This window comes from Oncorhynchus masou, chromosome 21, assembly GCF_036934945.1.
Source record: "Oncorhynchus masou masou isolate Uvic2021 chromosome 21, UVic_Omas_1.1, whole genome shotgun sequence".
Lineage (NCBI taxonomy): Eukaryota > Metazoa > Chordata > Actinopteri > Salmoniformes > Salmonidae > Oncorhynchus > Oncorhynchus masou.
The window spans coordinates 17,306,231-17,333,270 of NC_088232.1; the positions used below are offsets into that span (position 1 = coordinate 17,306,231).

Sequence of the window (27,040 nt, forward strand, 5' to 3'; positions counted from 1 at the left end):
ATCCAAAAATGAAATAGCGCCACCATAGATGTAAGAGGTTAAGGGATCTGGGTAAGTGTAGGCGATAAGAAACTGGGTTAACTCTCCTGGCAACCTTGAAGGGACCGATGTATTTTTGGGACAGCTTGCGAGACTCCACCCGTAGAGGTAAGTCTCTAGTGGAGAGCCAGACTCTCTGGCCGGGGCGCAGGGTAGGCCCGGGACGGCGACGTCTGTTGGCTTGTTGTTGGTACCTCTGTGAGGAACGCATAAGATTAAGACGGGTCTTCCTCCACATAAGCCGACAGCGTCTGACGAACTTCAAGGCTGAAGGCACTCTGACTTCTGCCTCCTGGTCCGGGAACAATGGAGGAGCATAGCCAAACTGACACTCGTGCGGGGACATACCAGTGGAGGAGGAGCGCAAGGTGTTGTGCGCGTATTCGGCCCAAACAATAAAGGATGACCATGTGAACGGGTTGTCACGAGTCATACATCGGAGGGTGGTTTCCAGTTCTTGATTCATCCTCTCTGTTTGGCCGTTGGACTCCGGATGGTACCCTGAAGATAGACTGGCAGAAGCCCCCATGAGTTGGCAGAAGGCCTTCCAAAACCTTGAGGCGAACTGGGGACCTCTGTCAGAAACCATATCTTGAGGAATGCCGAAGACTCGGAACACATGATTAATTACCAACTCAGCCGTTTCCTTGGCAGAAGGTAACTTAGTCAGAGGGACGAACCTGGCCGCCTTTGAAAACCTGTCGATTATGACTAGGATAGTAGTATTGCCATGGGATGGAGGAAGTCCAGTAATAAAGTCCAATGAGATATGGGACCAGGGTCTGTGGGGAACAGGTAAAGGGTGAAGGAGTCCTTGAGGGCGGAGGTGAGAAGATTTGCCCTGGCAGCACACGGGACAGGCATTGACGAAAGTGGCAACGTCTTCTCTTATGGTATGCCACCAGAACTTACGCTGGATGAACTCCAAGGTGCGACCTACGCCCGGATGACAGGTGAGGCGAGAGGAGTGCCCCCACAGAAGGACCTGAGTCCTCACTGCCTTGGGGACAAACAACCGATTGGCAGGACCTCCTTTCGGGTCCGGTTCGCTAGCTTGAGCACGTCTCACGGTATCCTCAACTTGCCACGAGTTCGGAGCCACAATCTTAGCAGCAGGAAGGACAGGCATGTCCGTGTCATCTCGAATGGCAGGAGCGTAGACTCGGGACAGGGCATCCGGTTTGAGATTCTTCGACCCGGGCCGATAGGTGAGGATAAACTGGAATCGATTGAAGAAAAGAGACCATCTAGCTTGTCTAGAGTTCAACCGCTTCGCCTGCTGGATATACTCCAGATTTTTGTGGTCCGTAAGCACTTGAAACGGGTGAGAAGCCCCCTCGAGCCAGTGTCTCCATTCCTTCAATGCCATCTTAACCGCTAGGAGTTCACGATCCCCCACATCGTAGTTCCTCTCAGTCGGGGTAAGCCGGTGTGAGAAGAAAGCGCACGGATGAAGCTTCTTGTCTTCACCCCTCTGAGACAGGACAGCTCCAACACCAACCTCTGATGCGTCTACCTCCACCACAAATGGTTCATCCGTAGTCGGTAGTATCAGGATGGGAGCAGAGAGAACGCGCTGCTTGAGTCCTTGGAAGGCCGTCTCAGCTTCTCTTCCCCACAAAAACCTTGCATTGCCACCCTTGGTTAAAGCTGAGAGGGGCTGCCACCAAGCTGAAGTTCTTGATGAACTTGCGGTAAAAGTTTGTGAAGCCCAGGAAACGCTGAACTTCCTTAACGGATTTGGGGGTGGGCCAATCCGCTACCGCCCCTACCTTCCTGGGGTCCATTTGGACTCGACCGGGTTCCACTACAAATCCCAGGAATTGTACTCGGGATGAATGGAATTCACATTTTTCCGGCTTAACGTACAGATGGCTGTCCAGGAGGCGTTTGAGTACTTGTCTGACATGCTTAGTGTGTTCTTGAAGGGAGCTCGAAAAGATGAGGATGTCATCCAAGTAAACGAACACAAATATGTTAAGCATATCCCTAAGCACATCGTTTATGAGCGCTTGGAACACCGCTGGGGCGTTGGTCAGGCCGAAGGGCATCACCAAGTATTCACAGTGACCAGTAGGCGTGTTGAAAGCGGTCTTCCACTCGTCACCAGGTCTGATCCGCACAAGATGGTATGCGTTCCGCAGGTCAAGCTTAGTGAAAACAACTGCTTCCTGGAGCAGCTCGAAGGCTGTGGCCATAAGGGGTAGCGGGTAACGGTTACGGACGGTTATGGCATTGAGTCCCCGGTAGTCGATGCAAGGACGTAATCCACCGTCTTTCTTGGCCACAAAGAAAAACCCTGCTCCCGCCGGGAGGTGGATGGACGCTTGAGGCCTGCTTCCAGAGCGTCCTTGATGTAGGTATCCATAGCAGCTCGTTCGGGTGGAGATAGGGAAAAGATCCGACCCCTGGGGGCAAGTGCCCGGAAACAGGTCGATGGGGCAATCGTAAGGTCTATCGGGTGGTAGCATGGTGGCCCTCTGTTTGCTAAACACCAGTTTGAGGTCATGGTAACACTCGGGAACTCGGGTCAGGTCGATGGATTCTAAAGACTCGGGAGTAGAACTCGGGAATTCTGGAAAATACAAGTAGCTTGGCACGTAGGACCCCACTGCTTGATAGTGCCCACAGACCAGTCGATGTGAGGGTTATGGCTGTGAAGCCAGGGGTATCCAAGGACGAGAGGGAACTCGGAACAGGAGATCAAATGAAAGTTCATCAATTCCTGGTGTTGTGAAACTGAAAGTCGCAAGGAGGTAGTGACATGAGTGACAAGTCCAGATCCCAAAGGGCTTCCATCCAATGTAGTAACCCTCATGGGTTCACTTAGAGGTTCAGAGGGAACGCCATTCTCCTTCGCCCAGACACCATCCATGAAGTTACCTGCGGCTCCAGAGTCTACCAAGGCTTGAAGGTGAAGCTTGTGGTTGTCCCAGGAGAGGGTGACTGGAATGAGCAGACGGGAGTTGGACGGATGGGAGGAGGTTATGTTTCCCGTTACAGTTCCCCCGGTCTGTACGGGACAGAGCGTTTCCCTGGAGCCCGGGACACGTGGAACGGAAATGGCCCGGTTTGCCGCAATATAGACAGCGTCGCTCCCTCATCCGGCGGTCTCTCTCAGTCTGGGAGATGCGTCCAATCTGCATGGGTTCCGATGGAGCCAGCGAGGATAAAGGTGGGGACTCGGAGCTGGGACTGATAGGGGCTAGAGGTCTACGGTTGAGTTCTCTCTCTCTCAGACGCTGGTCAATGCGTGAGGCCAACTTGATCAGGGACTCGAGATTGTCCGGTGGTTCCCGAGTGGCCAGTTCATCTTGGATAGTGTCGGAAAGGCCTTTCAGAAAGCACACAGTGAGCGCCTCGTTGTTCCAGCCACTTGCTGCTGCCACCGTGCGGAACTGGATGGCATAGTCTGTCACGCTGTGCCAACCTTGGTGGAGAGTCAGGAGCTGTTTGGCTGAGTCAGAACCACTGCTTGGGCCTTGAAACACTCGTTTGAATTCCTCAGCAAAGGCAGAGTAGCTGGCACAGCAGGAACTATGGGCATCCCACACAGCAGTAGCCCAGGCCAGGGCTTTTTCCGACAGCAGGGTGATGATATAAGCGATCTTAGACCGGTCGGTGGGAAACGACGAGGGTTGTAGCTCAAAGGAGAGAGAACATTGGGTGAGAAACCCTTTACAAGCACTTGGATCACCTGAGAACCGTTGGGGAGGTGGAAGACGAGGTTCAGCCAGGGGGTTAACTGCCATGGGTACGTGAATCTGAGGTACTGGGACGGGAACTGTTGCCGGGGTAAGACGATCAGATATTTGCTTAATGGAAGTCAGCATCTCCGACAGAAGATGAGAATGTCTAGCCATTAAGGACTCTTGCTGAACCAGGGCGGCTTCGTGGCGTTGGACAGTCTCCTGGTGGTGGGACAGCATGGCAAAAAGGTCCTGGGAACTGGCTGCCTCTGGGTTCATTTTTGGCTCTGTGTTTCTGTCAGGACCCGGTTACGAACCTGGGTCTCCGGAGTGAGAAACAGTCACTTAACCAACTGAGCCACGAATAGTCAGCAGAACCCAGAAGATGAGGCAGACACAGCAGTACTTAAGACGGTGTATTTAATAAAGTAAAAAGGAGAAGTCCTTCAATACAAAAATGGCAAATCCAAAAGGTGGTAGGAATAGCACAAAAAAGCCTCAAGAGATACTCAAAAACAAAAACAGAATTCCACCGGAATCGACAAGAATACACAGAACACTAGGGCTGGGTGCTAACATACAAACACAGAGCACAGAACTGAGGGAAACTAAGGGTTTAAATACAATCAGGGGAAAAACGAGGCACAGGTGCAAATAATAATGGGGAACAAGGGAAAAAACATAAGGTCAAAAAGCACAATGGGGGCCTCTAGTGACCAAAACCCGGAACAACCCTGGCCAAATCCTGACACCTGTAGTGTGGTTTCTACTTTAATTTTGAGTGTGACTCCAAATCCAGACCTCCATGGGTTGATAAATTTGATTTCCATTGATAATTTTTGTGTGATTTTGTTGTCAGCACATTCAACTATGTAAAGAAAAAAGTATTTAATAAGAATATTTCATTCATTCAGATCTAGGATGTGTTATTTTAGTGTTCCCTTTCTTTTTTTGAGCAATATATATATATATACACTACCGTTCAAAAGTTTGTGGTCACGTAGAAATGTTCTTGTTTTTGGAAGAAAAGCTAACAACTTTGTCCATTAAAATTACATCAAATTGATCAGAAATACAGTGAAGACATTGTTAATGTTTTAAAAGACTATTGTAGCTGGAAAGGGCTGATTTTGAATGGAATATCTACATAGGCGTACAGAGGCCCATTATCAGTAACCATCACTCTTGTGTTCCAATGGCACATGGGGTTAGCTAATCCATGTTTATCATTTTAAAAAGGCTAATTACTCATTAGTAAACCATTTTGCAATTATGTTAGCACAGCTGAAAACTGTTGTTCTGATTAAAGAAGCAATAAACCTGTCCTTCTTTACACTAGTTGAGTATCTGGAGCATCAGCATTTGTGGGTTCGATTACAGGCTCAAAATGGCCAGAAACAAATACCTTTCTTCTGAAACTCGTCAGTCCATTCTTGTTCTGAGAAATGAAGGCTTTTCTATACGAAAAATTGCCAAGAAACTGAAGATCTCGTACAACGCTGTGTACTACTCCCTTCACAGAACAGCGCAAACTGGCTCTAATCAGAATAGAAAGAGGAGTGGGAGGCCCCAATGCACAACTGAGCAAGAGGACATAGAATGTCTAGTTTGAGAAACAGACAAAGTCCTCAACTTGCAGCTTCATTAAATAGTACACACAAAACACCAGTCTCAACGTCAACATTGAAGAGGCGACTCCGGGATGATGGCCTTCTAAGCAGAGTTGCAAAGAAAAAGCTATATCTCAGACTGACCAATAACAATAAAATATTAAGATGGGCGAAAGAACACAGACACTGGACAGAGGAACTCTGCCTAGAAGGCCAGCATCCCGGAGTCGCCTCTTCACTGATCACTTTGATGTTATTTTAATGGACAGAAATGTTGCTTTTCTTTCAAAAACAAGGACATTTCTAAGTGACCCCAAAGTTTTGAAGGTAGTGTATGTGTGTTACTGGCCGACCTAAATGGACTAAAACCAATTGACCAGTTGAATAATTGGGGTCAGACCTCCGATCTCCCCCTGCACATCCTGACATTAAACCTCTTGCTATGTGTTCTCTCTCTCTCTGCTCAGGTGAAGACTTTGTGCCAGGAGCTGCTCATCCAGGTGTGTGACCTGCTCCGACTGAAGGACTGTCACCTGTTTGGACTCAGTGTCATTCAGAGTAAGAATGGTTTACCGTTGTCGCTGTGTGCATGTCTGTCTGTGTGTGTGTTTTCATGTGTCCATCGTCCATGGCTATGTGACATATCTCGCCCAGATCAGCCCATTTGTCTATGTGGCTAAAGTAGCCGCATAGCTTACTGTGTGTCATATCAAAGGCATGAGCCTTCCTCTGTACAGAAAGGTCCCAATGAGTTACGCCTCAATTCTCCGGAGGTATGCACTTGTGTACTTCACCCCACACATTTAAAAGCATTGGATTGGTGTGTATACATGGGCTAGTGTGAGTTTCCACCACAGGCGCCGGTGGCACCTTAATTGGGGAAGACGGGCTCTTAGTAATAGCTGGAGCAGAATAAATGGAATGGTATCGAACACATCAAACCCACGGTTTCCAGGGGTTTGATGCCATTCTCTCCATTCCAGCTATTATTATGAGCCGTCCTCCCCCCAGCAGCCTCCTGTGGTTTCCGTCTGTCTCATACCAGTCCTTTCCTTATAAATCAATTAAGGCAAGTGAACAAGTGCACACTTGGGACAGAAGGATGAATAATTAGAACAGAGAGTTAGACTCTGAGGCAGCCTTTGAGCAATCATTATGTCAGACATTCTACTGGCTGGGCTGAACCAGTCCCTCTGGTGCGCGCCTCTCTCTGTCTTTTTCTCTTTATCACTCTCTCTCTCTCTCTCTCTCTCTGTCATCTTCATCTTCTTTGTTAGTCATACGTGTTATGAGCTGAGCGTTTCCCTGCTGAGCCAACAGGTTTGGCTCTTCTTTAAAAGCCATTGGAGTGGAAAAGTCAAGGATCAGAAAAGAAAGGAGGAAAAGGTCTGACAGGCGAGTCTGCCAGTATAGAGACTCTACTGACTCTAAGCCACGCAGTACAGATGACAGATGATTAACTGCACATTTCACCAGGCAGACTGACTAGAGAGAGAGAGAAGGAGGGAGAAAAAGGAATGATGATGACTGGTAAATCAGAGCTTAGCTAACTGACTGGTCTGCTCCCTAGTTGTGCTGGAGAGAGGTGGAGTGGGGTGACAGAGGCATGGGGACGGAGTGATGATTGGTCAGTGCGAAAGACACAGAGGCTGAGGGGGTTGGAGCTGGGGCTGGGGGTGGTTGGTAGGGCTGGGGGTCGGGGTATGGGTTAGAGTGGGGGTGGATAGTCACTGTTTGCCTTGTGATTTCATGCTGTTCAGACAAGAAGCTCAGGAATGTCCCTAAATCAGCCCCACGAGACTGGTCAATAGACTTGTCCTGCAGGGCACGTGATTGGCTCATACTGAAAACCTGCAGGCATGCCATTGGCTCAGAGACCTGTCCTGTAGACTTAACATTGGCTCATGTCATCTGGTGGCTCATCTCATCTGGTGGCCATCTGTCTGACTGGCACTGCTGCGATGTGCTTTCCTTTGTAGTTGTTTCCACATTATAAAAATATTACTCTTTGGATCAACCTAAAACAATTGCAGGGTTCCAAGTAAATAAGTTAAGTTTTCTTAATTGAAAAAAATAAACTACATTTGTTGAAAACAAATACATTATTCAATGCCAGCTGTTATATTTGATTATTATGAACAACCCTATATTTCAAGTTGCAACTGACTTCTTTCAACAGTCAACTTACTTTTCCCCTTTGATTAAACCTAATAAATAACATAAATACAAACAAATAAATATATACACAACCCATGCGTTCAATTGGGTTAAAAGCAGTTAAATACATTTCCTGTTAATCAAGATATGAAGTTGGTTCCATAACATGAAATAATGACTCCAAACACCTTCTTTACGTAAGACTTTCACATTAACTGGTTACAATATTGTAACTAAATGGTGATCATCTCATCAATGAAAACATTTCCAGGCTGTTGAGTATCACAGTACTTACACATATAATTTAAGATTCCGTGCTGGCAGTGAGCATGTAATCACACGAAAACAGAACACATTACCTGAAAGGACATTCACTCTCACAGGTGGCCAAAAATAACAAATGGAAAGCTATGCCCCAAATAGGCCTAGGGTTAGAGCAAAAACCTGCTGGACGGTAGCTCTCCTAGAACAGGGTTGGAGAGCCCTGTTCTGGAGGCAGCTCTGCAGAGGTCTTTAGCTACAACTGACACAAAGTTATAAAATCTTATTCTTAAACCTAACCTTAAATTAAGACTAAAAAGTATGAATTTTTACAAAATAGGCAATTTTGACTTTGCAGCTGGGTTATCTAAGGGGAAATCGCTCAGTGCTGTCTCCTGGACAAGACTCATGACAATAAACGTCAACCTGCCATTGCACCCACCGCTATGCAATGTGAATGCGCATGAGATGTGTAAAGCAATTTAGAAGTCATTCAATAAAAAAAATCACATTGATCTGTCAAATTCGTTACTTGATTTCAGACCAATAGAATAGGTTGAACGAACCAAAGTGTAATTTTGGATCATGCCAATCAGAAAAAACACTTCAGATGAACAACAGTGCCGTCCCACTTTTTTACAGTGCAATGGTCACCTGCTGTCTGTCTGTCAACCTGAACCTGTATGTCTGCTACACAGGAGTCAATGTGTGACTCATGGTGCTTTCAAGACAACTAGGAACTTGGAGAAAAAAACAAGGTTGTATCATGACGTCAAGTGATCTTCAGGTCAGAAAGTTCCTGACTTGGAATTCCGACTTGGATGACCATTCAAAATGAATTTTCCCAGTTTGAGCAACAAAAAAAATTCTTCCCCAAGTTCTCAGTTGTCTTGAATGCTCGGAAGTCAGTTTTCCCAGTTCCGAGTTCACAGTTGTTTTGAACAGGGAATCATTTATTCCACGCATACGACCACTCTGTCATCATAAAATCATTAACCCCATAGAGTTATATAGAGGACTCTAGTTGGAGTAAACCCATTTTGGCATGGACATTGCCATTGAGGGCTTACAACATTTTAAAGTAGTCAACTCGGTGGGACATCCAATGGGTTAAATAAGGATCACGTGATTCCATCTGGGTCATCAGGAGGGATCAGCCAATTAATTATATTTGTGAGCAATCACTAGGTGACAGTATGCACCCTTTCAGTTTGTTTTCCAACTCATCAAAGTAGTAGAAGAAGAAAATGGACTACTTCAAAATGGAGATTGTCTCAGTGGCGCTGCCTGGGCACTCACATACACCTTAATGGGACATACAGTGGGGCAAAAAAGTATTTTGTCAGCCACCAATTGTGCAAGTTGTTCCACTTAAAAAGATGAGAGAGGCCTGTAATTTTCATCATAGGTACACTTCAACTATGACAGACAAAATGAGAAAATAAATCCAGAAAATCACATTGTAGGATTTTTAATGAATTTATTTGCAAAATATGTTGGAAAATAAGCATTTAGTAAATAACAAAAGTTTATCTCAATACTTTGTTATATACCCTTTGTTGGCAATGACAGAGGTCAAACGTTTTCTGTAAGTCTTCACAAGGTTTCCACACACTGTTGCTGGTATTTTGGCCCATTCTTCCATGCAGATCTCCTCTAGAGCAGTGATGTTTTGGGGCTGTTGCTGGGCAATACGGACTTTCAATTCCCTCCAAAGATTTTCTATGGGGCTGAGATCTGGAGACTGGCTAGGCCACTTCAGGACCTTGAAATGCTTCTTACGAAGCCACTCCTTTGTTGCCCGGGCAGTGTGTTTGGGATCATTGTCATGCTGAAAGACCCAGCCACGTTTCATCTTCAATGCCCTTGCTGATGGAAGGAGGTTTTCACTCAAAATCTCACGATACATGGCCCCATTCATTCTTTCCTTTACACGGATCAGTCGTCCTGGTCCCTTTGCAGAAAAACAGCCCCAAAGCATGATGTTTCCACCCCCATGCTTCACAGTAGGTATGGTGTTCTTTGGATGCAACTCAGCATTCTTTGTTCTCCAAACCCGACGAGTTGAGTTTTTCCCAAAAATTTATATTTTGGTTTCATCTGACCATATGACATTCTCCCAGTCTTCTTCTGGATCATCCAAATGCTCTCTAGCAAACTTCAGACGGGCCTGGACATGTACTGGCTTAAGCAGGGGGGCACATCTAGCACTGCAGGATTTGAGTCCCTGGCGGCGTAGTGTGTTACTGATGGTAGGCTTTGTTACTTTGGTCCCAGCTCTCTGCAGGTCATTCACTAGGTCCCCCCGTGTGGTTCTGAGATTTTTGCTCACCGTTCTTGTGATCATTTTGACCCCACGGGGTGAGATCTTGCGTGGAGCCGCAGATCAAGGGAGATTATCAGTGGTCTTGTATGTCTTTCATTTCCTAATAATTGCTCCCACAGTTGATTTATTCAAACCAAGCTGCTTACCTATTGCAGATTCAGTCTTCCCATTCTGGTGCAGGTCTACAATTTTGTTTCTGGTGTCCTTTGAGAGCTCTTTGGTCTTGGCCATAGTGGTGTTTGGAGTGTGACTGTTTGAGGTTGTGGACAGGTGTCTTTTATACTGATAACAAGTTCAAACAGGTGCCAGTTACAGGTCTGTGAGAGCCAGAAATCTTGCTTGTTTGTAGGTGACCAAATACTTATTTTCCACCATAATTTGCAAATAAATTCATAAACAATCCTACAATGTGATTTTCTGGATTTTTTTCCCTCATTTTGTCTGTTATAGTTGAAGTGGACCTATGATGAAAATTACAGGCCTCTCTCATCTTTTTAAGTGGGAGAACTTGCACAATTGGTGGCTGACTAAATACTTTTTTGCCCCACTGTATATATAAAGTAAATCTTATTTATCTATCTCTGTGATATCTCCATCTAACCCTTCTCTGTGTCATCAAAAGCAGCTTAGACTAATCTTGGGCCATGATCGAAAACACCAAAACCGTGATGTATTATGGGTCGATTGTGACTGACTAATCTACAAATAATATTGATTAGTTATTCATGATGCCAAGTGATTTGTAGATCATTAAATGTCGAACGCGTCCATGGGCTTGATCCACATGTGGTTTGCCGATACGTATAATATCTATCCAGGTGTTGTAAGATCTGGCATGGGTCAGCAACACCTGGGCAGAGGAACGCACCCATTGTTAGACGTTACAGTCGACTGCCAATGGACTGATCTACAAATTACCTTGCAACATAATCACTACTCATTATTTTTTATAGATTAGTCAGTCGCAATTTACGCATAATGCATCGCATATTTAATGCTCTCTAACACAGCTGCTTTCTGTATGTAACTCTGGTTTGTTTGTTTCCCCCTCCAGACAATGAGCATATCTACATGGAGCTGGGCCAGAAGCTGTCCAAGTACTGTCCCAAGGAGTGGAAGAGAGAGGCCAGCAAGGTGAGTCAATCTACAGCAGTGGTTCCCAACCAGCGATACTAGGACGTATCAAGGTTTCCAAGATTAACGCAACAGAGTACAATTAAATTTGATGTCAGCAACTGCTTTTTGATTTCACTGTCAGGATGATAGTTTTGATATTATATTGATAGAATGAATACACTGTCTTGATGGTTTGATTTGCTCGAAAATAACCAAGGTATCTTGATGTTTTCAGGGCATTGACCAGTTTGGGCCTCCCATGATTATCCACTTCAGGGCTCAGTATTACGTTGAGAATGGGAGATTAATAAGGCAAGTAATCCCACAGAGATCCTAGAAATTACTATTAGCAATAGAAATGTACTATTTGATTCTGATAGATGCTGAGACTACAGCACGAATAGAGTGAAGACCTAGGCCGGGATTCAATCCAAGACTGCTGTAGCAGGGCTTGTCATTTAAAGGTCATTTCCGATTGAGCCGACATCTGCAGCGTTCACCGTGAATGCCATCTCATTTAAACAGCTCTCTACGGATTGAATCCCAGCCCTAGTATGCTGGGCTGTGTCTCTAAAGGTTGTTATCAGTGACCATTCAGCCAGGTAGTACTGGCACCGAGTACCTCCACTACTGTAGTATATAAATAGTAGTACTAATATAATTTCCATTATGTTGCACCCCACAGTGACTGTTCCGCCAGGTATTACTACTACTTTAATACAGTATAAAGATCAGTAACATAATATTCTCTCTCCTCCCCTTTAGTGACTGCTCTGCTAGGTGCAAGAGCCTCTGCTAGGTACTAGAGCTGGGCAATATGGATGAAAATCCACATTGCAATAAATTGCCTGAGTTGATGCAATAACAATAAATAGAACAATAAGTTTATAACATGAATGTGCGCCACAGCTGTACTTTTTTAAAATGTATTTTATGATCCTTTAAACTACTACTACTAGTTAGATGGTTGTAGCCATCAATTGTCCCTTCATCCATATTAGCTCATTTATCTTGTTTCAAACTTTACCTTTCTCTAGTATATCAGCAAAATGCCTGCGATAAGTGATCAGTATAGTCGGTGTCGATAATTTCCGGGTTTATCGTCCCAGGTTTACCAGGTACTACTACTGGCAGCTGGTACTACTACTACGTTAGTTATGTAGATCTACTACTACATAGCCATATGTGTCTAAAGGTTATTCTCCTCTCTCCCCCATAGTGACCGCTCGGCCAGGTACTACTATTACTGGCACCTGAGGAAGCAGGTGTTGCTGTCTCAGTGTATCCAGAGAGAGGAGGCTTACTTTCTACTGGCAGCCTTCGCCCTCCAAGCCGATATGGGCAACTTCAAACGAAACAAGCACTTTGGGAAGTACTTTGAACCTGAGGCCTACTTCCCCTCATGGGTGAGTAGATCTAACCTTTTAACCCAGTGGTATTCGTAGTCGGGGTCGCGACCCTGAGGGAACTGCAGTGTTGTCGCCAAAATAAAGTGAAAGATAATTAGAACAATGACATTTTATTGATCAAATGTGTTTATTGGTTTCTTTTTATTTTGATGAGATGAAAATGCAAAGAATTGAAGGTTATTTGTTGATGTAAAAATCGAAATGTGCAGAATTTAAGGTTGTGTCATTTGGTTTGGGGTGCTGTGGGGTCGCAATAAATTATACTGGAAACAATGGGGCCTCCGCTGAAAAAGTTTGAATACCACTGTTCTAACCTAACTGGTACCACGTGGTTTCCCAGGCAGTATTCAGACCGTCCCAATTCAACCCCCCCCCTCCCCCCATCCCCTTCCCCTTGGCTGGATAGGTATAATCAGAGTAGTGGTGAAGTATCCAACATATTGCTACAGATCTGCAAACATGGATGGGTTAGGGCCAAGAGGAAGGAGTAGGGTCCGAATTAGGACAAACTGAGTGTAGTCTAACACACAGCCCAAATGTAGGTCTGTAGCCTGTTTTATTAATCACTGTGCTCCAACACTTTGACACGCTCCCTCATTGGAGCATGCTGGGATAGCTGGATCTAGAACACGAGTTTTATGTTGGTCCCTGGAAGTGGCACGCAGCACGATTTACTCTTTTGAGAAAGGATCTGAATGCGATCCGGCTACTCCCCTACTCGACTTGACCCCCCCCTCCCCTCCCAGACACAAAGGTGGTCCACCCCTCTGTTTACCAACCACGTCCTGTGATTAGCCTGTTGCCATCCAATCTCCATTTTGAAGCCACAGGGACGGAAATAGTTGTACAATCACGAATGGTACATAAATACCTCCTCTTAGGATGTTCTCTAACTGGAGTGAGTGACTGGTTCAGGAGAAGCACCCCAAATCCAGACCTGACACTGACCGCTTTTTAGATTCCAGTGGGATTTCCCCCCCTAATTGCACCCCATTCTCTATATAGTGCACAATTTTGACCATAGGGCTTGGGTCAAAAGTGGTGCACTATATAGGGAAAATAGGGTGGATGATGCCTTTTGGGACGTCATCTCAGTATGTGAGACATCTTTCCTCCCCTGGGCGGGGGGCTTCATCTACCTTCATTAACCCCACTGGCAAGCCTTCCTTCCTGTCTTCTGTCATTGAGCTGAAATTAGAGCCATTAGCCAGTAATCACACTCACCGAGATGCTTTTAAGAGAGAATTTATTTTCAGCCTCTGTCTCTGTCGCTCTCTTCCAGGTGATAGCCAAGCGAGGCCGGGACTACATCCTGAGACACATCCCCAACATGCACAAAGACCAGTTTGCCCTCACCGCCTCCGAGGCTTATCTCAAATACATCAAGGAGTGTTCCCTTCTGGATGATGTCACAGTCCACTACTACAGACTCTATAGGGTCAGCAGTCAACCTGGACACACACACACACACGCACACGCACACACACACACACAATAAACTTACCAGTAAACTTCTATCTCTTCCACAGGACAAAAAGGAAGTGGAGGCTTCTCTTACCTTAGGACTGACCCTGCGTGGAATCCAAATATTCCAGGTACGAGAGTAAGAATGAAGTGGTTGTGATGGTTGTGTCTTGGAATACACAGTTCATGTATATGGTTTAGATGGTGATTAATATCACGTACTGTATGTTTCTGTGTTTCTTTTAGAACATGGGGACAGTGAGACAGCTCTTGTATGATTTTCCCTGGAGCAACGTGGGCAAACTGGTATTTGTGGTGAGTAGAGCCATAGAGATAATACATATTGAATATATGAGTCATGAAAATTCAAGTCCTACAACACTGATATGTAGTGTTTTAATAATTATTCTATGAGTAGAACATCTTCTCATTCCCTGTGTCCCTTGTTCAGAAATGTCAGACGTTGGATGTCATTTGGCACTTAGAAGGCTCAGGGGAATCCCTCTCTCTGGAAGATCTGTTGTTTTTTAACTCGTGATTCCAGAGGTGGTGACGTCTTTGGAGCTTGGAGCCAGTTCTGGCTTATGGCAGTGGTTAGTTCAGCTCTTACGCAGACTACAATTGTGGAAATAGTGACGCAGATCTCCTCTTGTCCGTATTACAGTTAGGTCTTCTTACCTCTGCTACAGCTACAGCTAGGAATGCGTCCCCTATGGGCCCTGGTCAAAAGTAGTGCACTACAAAGGGTATAGGGTGCCATTCGGCATGCTACCATGGCCCACTGGAACTAATCAGGGCTTTAGGAAAACTCCCCTTGGCCAGGAAACACACACACACAAAATCAGTAGCATTATCTCAATTCCTTTTTCTGTCTGGTTTAGTCTTCTCTCTTTTCTCCGTTTAATTCTTAACCTGTCTGGGAACAGGGAATCCCTCGCCAACAGCCAATGAAAGGGCAGGGCGCCAAATACAAATCAACAGAAATCTCATAAATCAAATTTCTCAAACATACAAGTATTAGGCACCATTTTAAAGATAAAATTCTCGTTAAGAAAAACCCAGCCATTTTTCCAGCCAAAGAGAGGAGACACAAAAAGCACAAATAGAGATAAAATGAATCACTAACCTTTAATGATCTTCATCAGATGACACTCATAGGACTTCATGTTACACAATACATGTATGTTTTGTTCAGTAAAGTTCATATTTATATCCAAAAATCTCATTTTACATTGGTGTGTTATGTTCAGTAGTTCCAAAACATGCAGTGATTTTGAAGAGAGCCACATCAATTTACAGAAATACCAATTATAAATGTTGATGAAAATACATGTGTTATACATGGAAATATAGATAAACCTCTCTTTAATGCAACCGCTGTGTCAGCTTTTTTACGGAAAAAGCATAATCTGAGTACGGTGCTCAGAGCCCAAAACAGCCAAAATAAATATCCTGCAAGTTGCGCAGTCAACATTAGTCAGAAATAGCATTATAAATATTTACTTACCTTTAAAGATCTTCATCAGAATGCACTCCCAGGAATCCCAGTTTGGCACTAAATGTTTGATTTGTTCGATAAAGTCCATAATTTATGTCCAAATAGCTTCTTTTGTTAGGGCGTTTGGTAAACAAATCCAAACACGCGTTCAGCTCCAACCGAACGTCGGACGAAAAGTTCAAAAAGTTATATTACAGGTCGTAGAAACTTGTCAAACTAAGTATAGAATCAATCTTTAGGATGTTTTTATCATAAATGTTCAATAATATTCCAACCCAGAGAATTCCATTGTCTGTAGAAAAGCAATGGAACGAGAGCTACCTCTCATGTGAAATGCGCATGACTGAGATTAAGGCTGCTGCCAGACCACTGACTCAAAGAGCCCTCATTCCCCCCTCCTTTATAGTAGAAGCCTGAAACAAGTTTCTAAAGACAGTTGACATCTAGTGGAAGCGGTAGGAAGTGCAAAATGATCCATATCCTACTGTGTATTCGATAGGGGCTGAGTTCAAAAACTACAAACCTCAGATTTCCCGCTTCCTGTTTGGATTTTTTCTCAGGTTTTTGCCTGCCATATGAGTTCTGTTATACTCACAGACATCATTCAAACAGTTTTAGAAACTAGAGTGTTTTCTATACAGTACTAATAATATACTGCATATATTAGCATCTGGGACTGAGTAGGAGGCAGTTTACCCTGGGCATGCTTTTCATCCAAAAGTGAAAATGCTGCCCCCTATCCCAAAGAAGTTTTAACAGACCAGATTTATGTGTGTGTATTTTTCCTTGACGAAAGCTAGTTAGTCTTCTTACCATAGGGTCTCTGTTATCAGAGAGAGCAGCTTACCATGTCTCCATTTTTCAGTCTTAAGCAGATCACACACCACAATGAGGAACTAGCCGAGTGCAATTGAGTGCCTCTGATCAGAATATTGGCCAACATGTTTCAGCTATTCTACATGTTGAATCGGCGCAAACAGCCACCAAGCCGCGGCTTTTACCGTGGTGACAAGTAGCGTAGCGGTTAGAGCGTAGGGCCTGTTATCGAAAGGTTGCTAGTTTGAATCCCCCAGCCGACAAGGTGAAAAGTTTGTTAAAGTGCAATTGAGCAAGGCACCTAACCCTAATTGCTCCAGGATCGCCGTTGATAATGGCAGACCCTGGCCTTGATCGCAGCCACTGAGGGTGTCTCAGGGGGAGTTGGGATATGCAAAAAACCACATTCCCAATACACACTTGTACATGTGTGAAATAGGACAAATATACGCACCCACCAAGTTATTATAATAATATTTGAACTGTTCGTTGATGCGGTGTGTCCAAAATGTAACAGCCCCCTTCTTACAACTATCACACCGTAAATGTCAGGATGTCTCAGTGAATTGGTTCCTCTAGAATAGCTTTGTGTAATTATGAATTATACCCTATCATTTCATCTAGTGGTACAATCATCAATGCCACCGCAATGTTTTGCCACTTACGATAAGAGACCCTGTTTTGTTCTGTCTATGTCCCTGTATAGCCTTTCTATTCATATAGTAAGACTTACGAAAGCATGGAGTAGTGGTGGATGTGGTTTGTATAGGGACTAGAGGGGCCTCTTACAGAGGGGACCGTCAGTCCACACCCTTCTTCTGAATAACAGACTCTCTCTCTCACTCCACTGCTGCTCCACCCTGAGCACGTCAGCCGGCCCAGCGCAGCAGTGGGCGGGAGCGGAGGGAGGGAAGGGTGGATGGACGTGTCAATAAATACCACCAGATGTTGTCATGGTTAGCGGGTGGATAAGCTTTGTTTTATTGGCAAGGTCTGAGTTTTGATGGTTAAGGGGGGCCAGGGCTTGTTCCATTGGCAGGGGGGAGTTTGGCTCCTCCTGGGCATCCACTAATGTTGGGGGTATGAATCTGATGGACAGAGAGGAGGTTTCTGGGCCTGGCCCCAGGTCTGGTCTCTGGAGATCCCAGGGTTGGATGGACAAGGTGTCCGAGTAGAATAGGACGGGACAGGCTCAGGCTAGGGCAGAGCCTCGGGGGTATGGCACTACAGTCATTAGCAGGGTATGTCCTGCTCCACTGTGTGTGGGCTCAGTCTGGGAGGTCCAGAAAGGGGAGAGGAAGACATTTCTTCTGACAACTGTCAAACTCTTGAGAGGTCAAATGGTCTTGATCGTGCAGATGGACAGCATGAGAGAGAGACACTGAAGGAGTGCCAGGCTAACTTTTTAATAAACTGATATCTGACACTGCTCCACTCTTTGTGTGGCTTTGGTTTGGACCAGGGAACTGTTATAGTTATTTATCTCAAATGAGCTGGTCGGAAAAATAGATCAATGGGGGCACCACAGGGTTCAATTCTCGGGCCGACTCTTTTCTCTGTATATATCAATGATGTCACTCTTGCTGCGGGTGATTCCTTGATCCACCTCTAAGCAGACAACATCATTCTGTATACATCTGGCCCTTCTTTGGACACTGTGTTGACAAACCTACAAACAAGCTTCAATGCCATACAACACTCCTCCGTGGCCTCCATTGCTCTTAAACGCTAGTAAAACGAAATGCATGCTCTTCAACCGATCGCTGCCCGCACCCGCCCGACTAGCATCACTATTCTGGACGGTTCTGACTTAGAATATGTGGACAACTACAAACACCTACGTGTCTGGCTAGAATGTAAACTCTCCTTACAGACTCATATTAAGCATCTCCAATCCAAATTTAAATCTAGAATCGGCTTCCTATTTCGCAACAAAGCCTCCTTCACTCACGCTGCCAAACATACCCTCGTAAAACTGACCATCCTACCGATCCTCGACTTCGGCGATGTCATTTACAAAATAGCCTCCAACACTCTACTCAGCAAACTGGATGCCGTCTATCACAGTGCTATCCGTTTTGTCACCAAAGCCCCATATACTACTCACCACTGCGACCTGTATGCTCTCGTTGGCTGGCCGTTGCTATATATTTGTCGCCAGACCCACTGGCTCCAGCTCATCTAGAAGTCTATGCTAGGTAAAGCTCCGCCTTATTTCAGCTCACTGGTCACGATAACAACATGCTCCAGCAGGTATATCGCACTGGTAATCCCCAAAGCCAACATCTCCTTTGGCTGCCTTTCCTTACAGTTCTCTGCTGCCAATTACTGGAACAAATTGCAAAAATCGCTGAATTTGGAAACTTATATCTCCCTCACTAACTTTATGCATCAGCTATATGAGCAGCTTACCGATCGCTGCAGCTGTACATAGTCCATCTGTAAATAGCCCATCCAACTACCTACAGTTGAAGTCGGAAGTTTACAGTTTTGGCAAGTCGGTTAGGACATCTACTTTGTGAATGACACAAGTCATTTTTCCAACAATTGTTTAACTTCTTGCGTCGAGCAATCCCGGATCCGGGATCCTATTTATAGCATCAAGCTCATTAGCATAACGCAACGTTAACTATTCATGAAAATCGCAAATGAAATGAAATAAATATATTTGCTCTCAAGCTTATACTTTTGTTAACAACACTGTCATCTCAGATTTTCAAAATATGCTTTTCATCCATAGCTAAACAAGCATTTGTGTAAGAGTATTGATAGCTAGCATAGCTATAAGCCTAGAATTCAGCCAGCCACATTTTCACAAAAACAAGAAAAGCATTCAAATAAAATCATTTACCTTTGAAGAACTTCAGATGTTTTCAATGAGGAGACTCTCAGTTAGATAGCAAATGTTCAGTTTTTCAAAAAATATTATTTGTGTAGGACAAATCGCTCCGTTTTGTTCACGTTTGGCTATGAAAAAAACCTGTATCCAGTTATAGCCTCAAGCTCATTAGCATAACGTAACGTTAACTATTTCTGAAAATCGCAAATGAAATGAAATAAATATGCTATCTCTCAAGCTTAGCCTTTTCTTAACAACACTGTCATCTCAGATTTTCAAAATATGCTTTTCAACCATAGCAAAACAAGCATTTGTGTAAGAGTATTGATAGCTAGCGTTGCATTTAGCGTAGCATTTAGCGGGCAACATTTTCACAAAAACCAGAAAAGCATTCAAATAAAATAATTTACCTTTGAAGAACTTCGGATGTTTTCAATGAGGAGACTCTCAGTTAGATAGCAAATGTTCAGTTTTTCCTGAAAGATTCTTTGTGTAGGAGAAAAATGCTCCGTTTTGTACAACACTTTTGGCTACCAAAAAAAAACGAAAATTCAGTCACCAAAACGCCAAACTTTTTTCCAAATTAACTCCATAATATCGACTGAAATATGGCAAACGTTGTTTAGAATCAATCCTCAAGGTGTTTTTCACATATCTCTTCATTGATATATCGTTCGTGGAAGTCTGCTTTCTTCTCTGAATTAAATGGAAAAATACTTGCAGCTGAGGTTTACGCACCAATTTCGACGCAGGTCACCGGGCGGACACCTGGTAAATGTGGTCTCTTATGGTCAATCTTCCAATGATATGCATACAAATACGTCACAATGCTGCAGACACCTTGGGGAAACGGTAGAAATTGTGAGCTCTCTCCTTGCGCATTCACAGCCATATAAGGAGACATTGGAAAACAGCGCTTCAAAAGTTTTGCTCATTTCCTGTTTGAAGTTTCATCTTGGTTTCGCCTGTAGCATCAGTTCTGTGGCACTCATAGATAATATCTTTGCAGTTTTGGAAACGTCAGAGTGTTTTCTTTCCTAAGCTGTCAATTCTATGCATAGTCAAGCATCTTTTCGTGACAAAATATCTTGTTTAAAACGGGAACGTTTTTTTTAATCCAAAAATGAAATACTGCCCCTAGAGTTCAAAGAAGTTAAAGACACTTATAATTCACTGTATCACAATTCCAGTGGGTCAGAAGGTTGCATACACAAAGTTGACAGCTTGGAAAATTCCAGAAAATGATGTCATGGCTGTAGAAGCTTCTGATAGGCTAATTGACATAATGTGAGTAAATTGGAGGTGTACTTGTGTGTGTAATTCAAGGCCTACCTTCAAACTCAGTGCCTCTTTGCTTGACATCTTGGGAAAATGAAAAGAAATCAGTCAAGACCTCAGAAAAAAAAGTATTGAACTCCACAAGTCTGGTTCAGCCTTGGGAGCAATTTCCAAATGCCTAAAGGTACCCCGTTCATCTGTACAAACAATAGTACGCAAGTATAAACACCATGGGACCACGCAGCCGTCATACCACTCAGGAAGGAGACGTGTTCTGTCTTCTAGATATGAACATACTTTGGTGCAAAAAGTGTGAATCAATCCCAGAACAACAGCAAAGGACCTTGTGAAGATGCTGGGGGGAACAGATACAAAAGTATCTATATCCACAGTAAAACGAGTCCTATATTGACATAACCTGAAAGGCCGCTCAGCGAGGAAGAAGACACTGCTCCAACACCGCCATAAAAAAGCCAGACTACGGTTTGCAACTACACATGGGGACAAAGATGGTACTTTCTGCAGAAATGTCCTCTGGTCTGACGAAACAAAAATAGAACTGTTTAGCCATAATGACCACCATCGTTTGTTGGAGAAAGGGGGAGGCTTGCAAGCCGAAGAACACCATCCCAACCGTGAAGCACGGAGGTGGCAGCATCATGTTGTGGGTGTACTTTGCTGCAGGAGGGACTGGTGCACTTCCAAAATACTGGCTTCGACTGTACAGCCCCAGAGTGTATTCATGTGGGATCGTCATCATCCGTTTACTATCCAGAAGGTCCTAATTTAGCTTTTCCATGCATGGTTATGCAACCACTGTGCTTTTCCTTTTCTCTCTATAGGTAGCTAGACCGCCATACACTGAGTGTACAAAACATTATGAACACCTTCCTAATACTGAGTTGCGCCACCTGTTGCCCTCAGGACAGCCTCAATTCGTCAGGGCATGGACTCTACAAGGTGTCAAAAGCGTTCAACAGGGATGCTGGCCTATGTTGACTCCAATGCTTCCCACAGTTGTGACAAGTTGGCTGGTAGTGGATCTCTACTCCAAATAGGTCGCTCCGTCTCATCCCACAGATACTCAATCAGATTGAGATCTGGTGGCTGGGCAGGCCATACCCTAGTCGTGACAGCAGGAACCAGGATTCATCAGACCAGGAAATGTTTTTCCAATTCTCCAGTGTCCAGTGTCTTTGTTGCTTAGCCCACTGCAATCGTAGTTTCTTATTTTTTTGCTGAAAGAAGTGGAACTCTGTAAGGTTATCGACTGCCATACCCCATTCGTGTCAAGGTACGATGAGTTGTGCAATCTTTTATTGGTCTTTTGGCACCAATGTTGTATTGGACTGTCAGTTGACTAACTTGTAGCCCGTTTGTTGCGCTGCACAAATTGTGTCAGCCTCCTTTATCCTCTTTCATCAATGACCCGTTTTCGACCACTGGCCTGCTGTTGGCTGGATGTCCTTTGGGTGATGGACCATTGTTGATAGACAACTGTTGAGCATGAGAAACCCAGCAGCGTGGCAGTTCTTGACACACTCAAAGCTGTGCGCCTGACACCTACTACCATACCTCGTTCAAAGGCACTTAAAGGCACTCAAAGGCACTTGCCCATTCACTCTCTGAATGGCACACATACACAATCCATGTGTCAATTGTCTCAAATAAGTAAAAATACTTATTTAACCTGCCTTCTCCCCTTCATCTACATTGATTAAAGTAGATTTAATAGGTGACATCAATAAGGGATCATATTGTAGCTTTCACCTGGATTCCCCTAGTCAGTCTATGTCATGAAAATAGCAGGTGTTCCTAATGTTTTGTACACTCAGTGTAGATGGAAATTAAATTCTAGATAGAAAAATTCTGCAACTCTTGTGCATTCGTACACTGCTTCAAACCACCTCTTGTATTTTCAAAGTACAAATCCCAGCAGAAATATTTTATATGGTGAAATAGAAAATACAACTGTTGCTGACACTATAGACTGCTGTTATTGTGTTAAACTTCTGCCAAGGTCCTTAGAGAAATTATTTGGCCACTGTTTTAGTCAGGGTTTCTCAAAGCTCTGACTCTTTGGTTTTGCCAAAATAGCACCCTCGTCCCCTATATAGTGCACTACTTTTGACCATGGCCCATAGGGCTCTATGTTGTAGTGCACTATTTAGGGAATACGGTGCCATTGAGACATAGCCTTTGGAATTTGCTCTCTGGTTATAAAATAAGAAAATGTTGAAATGTTAATGCAGTTTTGTTTGTGTCCCTCAATCAGTAGACTACGCTCTTATCTCTATTATAAATACTTCTCCAGAGCGTGTTTTGGTTGTAAAGAAGTACAACAGAAGTAGTTTTCGAGAAGAGACCATTCTCTCATTGCTCTCCCTCCTATTGTGTGGTTTGCGTGTGGGCTATGTATCTGGCACTCTAGCAAAGTGTCTGAATCTTCTCATGCATCCCCTCTGCAAATGAACAAAGATTCAGAAAATGAACAAAGACTATGAAAATTAACAAAGATGCAACACTCACACTGGAATCAGACAGGGTTGTTTCTCAGGCTCAAAAATATTCTATAATCATGAAGTTAAACATCAATCAATCAATGATTTCAATAAATAAAGCAATCAATCTGTTGCAGAGTTAAAACATCTGGATGAATGTCATCTGGATGACATATAGCGTGAAGATATCCTATAATGTCTGTCTGTCTGTCTGTCTGTCTGTCTGTCTGTCTGTCTGTCTGTCTGTCTGTCTCTGTCTGTCTCTGTCTGTCTGTCTGTCTGTCTGTCTGTCTGTGTTTCAGGGGAAGAAGTTTGAAATCCTGCCTGATGGTCTTCCATCGGCCCGTAAGCTGATCTACTACACCGGTTGTCCCCTGCGTTCCCGCCACCTCCTGCAGCTCCTCAGTAATAGCCATCGCCTCTACATGAACCTGCAGCCTGTCCTCAAACAGGTCCGCAGGCTGGAGGAAAATGAAGGTAAACTACCTGGACACACCTGGTACTCACCTGCCTCGTCATACCTGGGCATAACCTGTACCTAGTACCTACCTACTTGGCCATCCTTCATACTGGAGCATTCTGGCTACCTACATGGCCATGCTTCCATACTAGACCAGACTGGCTCTTATATCCTGTCTCTCTGCTTCTCTGTGTTTTTCAGCTTACCTCAACTTTGCCAATTGTAATGGTGTATGTGTTATGTGTGGGCCTCTCTGACCAGCAACAGCTTTGGTACTGCTGTATCTAACCCTCTGTGTGTGTCTATCCCTCCTCTCCAGAGAAGAAGCAGTACCGTGAGTCGTACATCAGCGATGCGTTGGAGCTGGATATGGATGGGCTGGACAAGCGTTCCCGGGCCAGCGGTAGCAGTGCCGGCAGCACTGTGTCTCACCTCAAACACCTGTCTCGCCACTCTACCGCCAGCCACGGTAGCTCACACACCTCGGGCATCGAGACAGACAGTTTCCGGGCCCCCGGAGGGACCCCACACCGAGCCCTAAGGACTTGCAGCTCCTCAACGATTAGCCATGGGAGCTCACACACCTCAGGGGTGGAGAGTGGGGGAAAGGAGCGCATGTTGGACGATGATGGTAAGGCAAACTATTTCACAATTACATATGGAACACACACACATGCAGACACACACTGAGAGCAAGACTGAATCTACCTCCCCCTCTTAGAAAAGTATATTCTGCTCTTGTTCAATGTGGCACGGCATTGTTCTTGTCATGCCTGCTCGCCTGCTCAACTAGTGGTCATCACTGACCCTCTAGGTGTCTGTCCCTCCAGAGAATAATAGTAGTGTCTGTCTGTCTGTCTGTCTGTCTGTCTGTCTGTCTGTCTGTCTGTCTGTCTGTCTGTCTGTCTCTCCAGAGATTGAGATGTTAGTGGACGACCCTAAAGACTATGAGGAGCTCCATGAGCTGGCCCTAGAGTTGAACCAGGACCTGTGCATCCACATCACTGAGGACATGCTGACCATGACCCCTGACCAGACCACTGGATACTCAGGTATACAGTCACTTCCTCACTGTATTCATTCCGCCTGTCTTAGGATAGCCTCCTATCTCAGTGCGTTGAGACTGGTTGAATTGTAATTTGGCTGGTAGTAAGAAGTAGTAGTGGTAGTAAGAAGTAGTAGTAGTAGTAGTAGTAGTAGTAGTAGTAGTAGTAGTAGTAGTAAGAAGTAGTAGTAAGAAGTAGTAGTAGTAGTAGTAAGAAGTAGTAGTAAGAAGTAGTAGTAGTGGTAAGTAGTAGTAGTAGTAGTAGTAAGAAGTAGTAGTAGTGGTAAGTAGTAGTAGTAGTAAGAAGTAGTAGTAGTAGTGGTAAGTAGTAGTAGTAGTAAGAAGTAGTAGTAGTAGTAGTAGTAAGAAGTAGTAGTAGTAGTAGTAGTGGTAAGTAGTAGTAGTAGTGGTAAGTAGTAGTAGTAGTAGTAGTAAGAAGTAGTAGTAAGAAGTAGTAGTAGTAAGAAGTAGTAGTAAGAAGTAGTAGTAGTAGTAGTGGTAGTAGTAGTTGTAGTAGTAGTAGTAGTAGTAGTAGTAGTAGTAGTAGTAGTAGTAGTAGTAGTAGTAAGAAGTAGTAGTAAGAAGTAGTAGTAGTGGTAAGTAGTAGTAGTAGTAGTAGTAAGAAGTAGTAGTAGTGGTAAGTAGTAGTAGTAGTAAGAAGTAGTAGTAGTGGTAAGTAGTAGTAGCAGTAGTAAGAAGTAGTAGTGGTAAGTAGTAGTAGTAGTGGTAAGTAGTAGTAGTAAGAAGTAGTAGTAGTAGTAAGTAGTAGGATTAGTGGTAAGTAGTAGTAGTAGTAGTAGTAGTGGTAAGTAGTAGTAGTAGTAGTAGTAGTAGTAATAAGAAGTAGTAGTAAGAAGTAGTAGTAGTGGTAAGTAGTAGTAGTAGTAGTAGTAAGAAGTAGTTGTAGTGGTAAGTAGTAGTAGTAGTAGTAAGACGTAGTAGTAAGAAGAAGTAGTAGTAATAAATGTCATCCTCTCTGTCTGTACCGTAGGGCTCATAGTGAAGGACGTTGGCTCATCCACCTCCAGTTCCTCTGAGACTGTGGTCAAGATGAGAGGCCAGAGCATTGTGTCTCTCCCTCAGGTCAGTGACAGTGACGGCATTTCCTGTTTGGCACTTACGTTTTAGTTATTTAGCAGATACTCTTATCCAGAACGACTTACAATGAGTGCATTCAACTAAAGTAGATAAAACAATCATGATCATTGATTCATCAAGTAAAACCTTTATAAAACATACAGTTGAAGTCAGAAGTTTACATACACTTAGGTTGGAGTCATTAAAACTCGTTTTTCAACCACTCCACAAATGTCTTGTTAACAAACTATAGTTTTGACAAGTCGGTTAGGACATCTACTTTGTGAATGACACAAGTCAATTTTCCAGCAATTGTTTACAGACAGATTATTTCACTTATATCACTGTATCACAATTCTAGTGGGTCAGAAGTTTACATACACTAAACTGACTGTGCCTTTAAACAGCTTGGAAAATTCCAGAAAATTATGTCATGGCTTTAGAAGCTTCAGATAGGCTAATTGACATAATTTGAGTCAATTGAAGGTGTACCTGTAGATGTATTCCAAGGCCTACCTTCAAACTCAGCGCCTCTTTGCATCATGTCCCATCATGGGACATCATGGGAAAATCAAAAGAAATCAGCCGAGACCTCAGAAAATAAATTGTAGACCTCCACAAGTCTGGTTCATCCTTGAGACCACGCAGCTGTCATACCGCTCAGGAAGGAGACGCGTTCTGTTTCCTAGAGATCAACGTACTTTGGTGTAGTAAAGTGCAAATCAATCCCAGAACAACAGCTTGTGAAGATGCTGGAGGAAACAGGTACAAACGTATCTATATCCACAGTAAAAACAAGTCCTATATTGACATAACGTGAAAGGCCGCTCAGCAAGGAAGAAGCCACTGCTCCAAAAACGCCATAAAAAAGCCAGACTACGGTTTGCAACTGCACATGAGGACAAAGATCATACTTTTGGGAGGAATGTCCGCTGGTCTGATGAAACAAAAATAGAACTGTTTGGCCATAATGACTATTATGTTTGGAGGGAAAAGGGGGAGGCTTGCAAGCCGAAGAACACCATCCCAACCATCAAGCACGGGGGTGGCAGCATCATGTTGTGAGGGTGCTTTGCTGCAGGAGGGACTTGTGCACTTCGCAAAATAGATTATGTGGATATATTGAAGCAACATCTCAAGACATCAGTCAGGAAGTTAAAGATTGGTAGCAAATGGGTCTTCCAAATGGACAATGACCCAAAGCATACTTCCAAAGTTGTGGCAAAATGACTTAAGGACAACAAAGTCAAGGTATTGGAGTGGCCATCACAAAGCCCTGACCTCAATCCTATAGCAAATTAGTGGGCAGAACTGAAAAAGCATGTGCGAGCAAGGAGGCCTCCAAACCTGACTTGTGGAAGGCTACCCGAAACGTTTGACCCAAGTTCAACAATTTAATGGCAATGCTATCAAATACTAATCCAGTGTATGTAAACTTCTGACCCACTGGGAATC

General features: G+C 44.1%; 1 protein-coding gene across 1 annotated transcript in view; it reads left to right on the top strand.

Moving 5' to 3' along the window:
- LOC135507867 (FERM domain-containing protein 6-like) overlaps window positions 1–27,040 on the top strand; it is a 93,078-nt gene that overhangs the window by 59,291 nt on the left and 6,747 nt on the right. Inside the window, exons 3-13 of the mRNA XM_064927591.1 lie at window positions 5,806–5,896; window positions 11,137–11,216; window positions 11,434–11,510; window positions 12,418–12,604; window positions 13,890–14,045; window positions 14,137–14,202; window positions 14,318–14,386; window positions 23,306–23,480; window positions 23,783–24,094; window positions 24,378–24,515; window positions 25,500–25,591. Of these exons, the coding sequence (XP_064783663.1) occupies window positions 5,806–5,896; window positions 11,137–11,216; window positions 11,434–11,510; window positions 12,418–12,604; window positions 13,890–14,045; window positions 14,137–14,202; window positions 14,318–14,386; window positions 23,306–23,480; window positions 23,783–24,094; window positions 24,378–24,515; window positions 25,500–25,591 (1,443 nt within the window). The remainder of the gene's footprint in view (window positions 1–5,805; window positions 5,897–11,136; window positions 11,217–11,433; window positions 11,511–12,417; window positions 12,605–13,889; window positions 14,046–14,136; window positions 14,203–14,317; window positions 14,387–23,305; window positions 23,481–23,782; window positions 24,095–24,377; window positions 24,516–25,499; window positions 25,592–27,040) is intronic.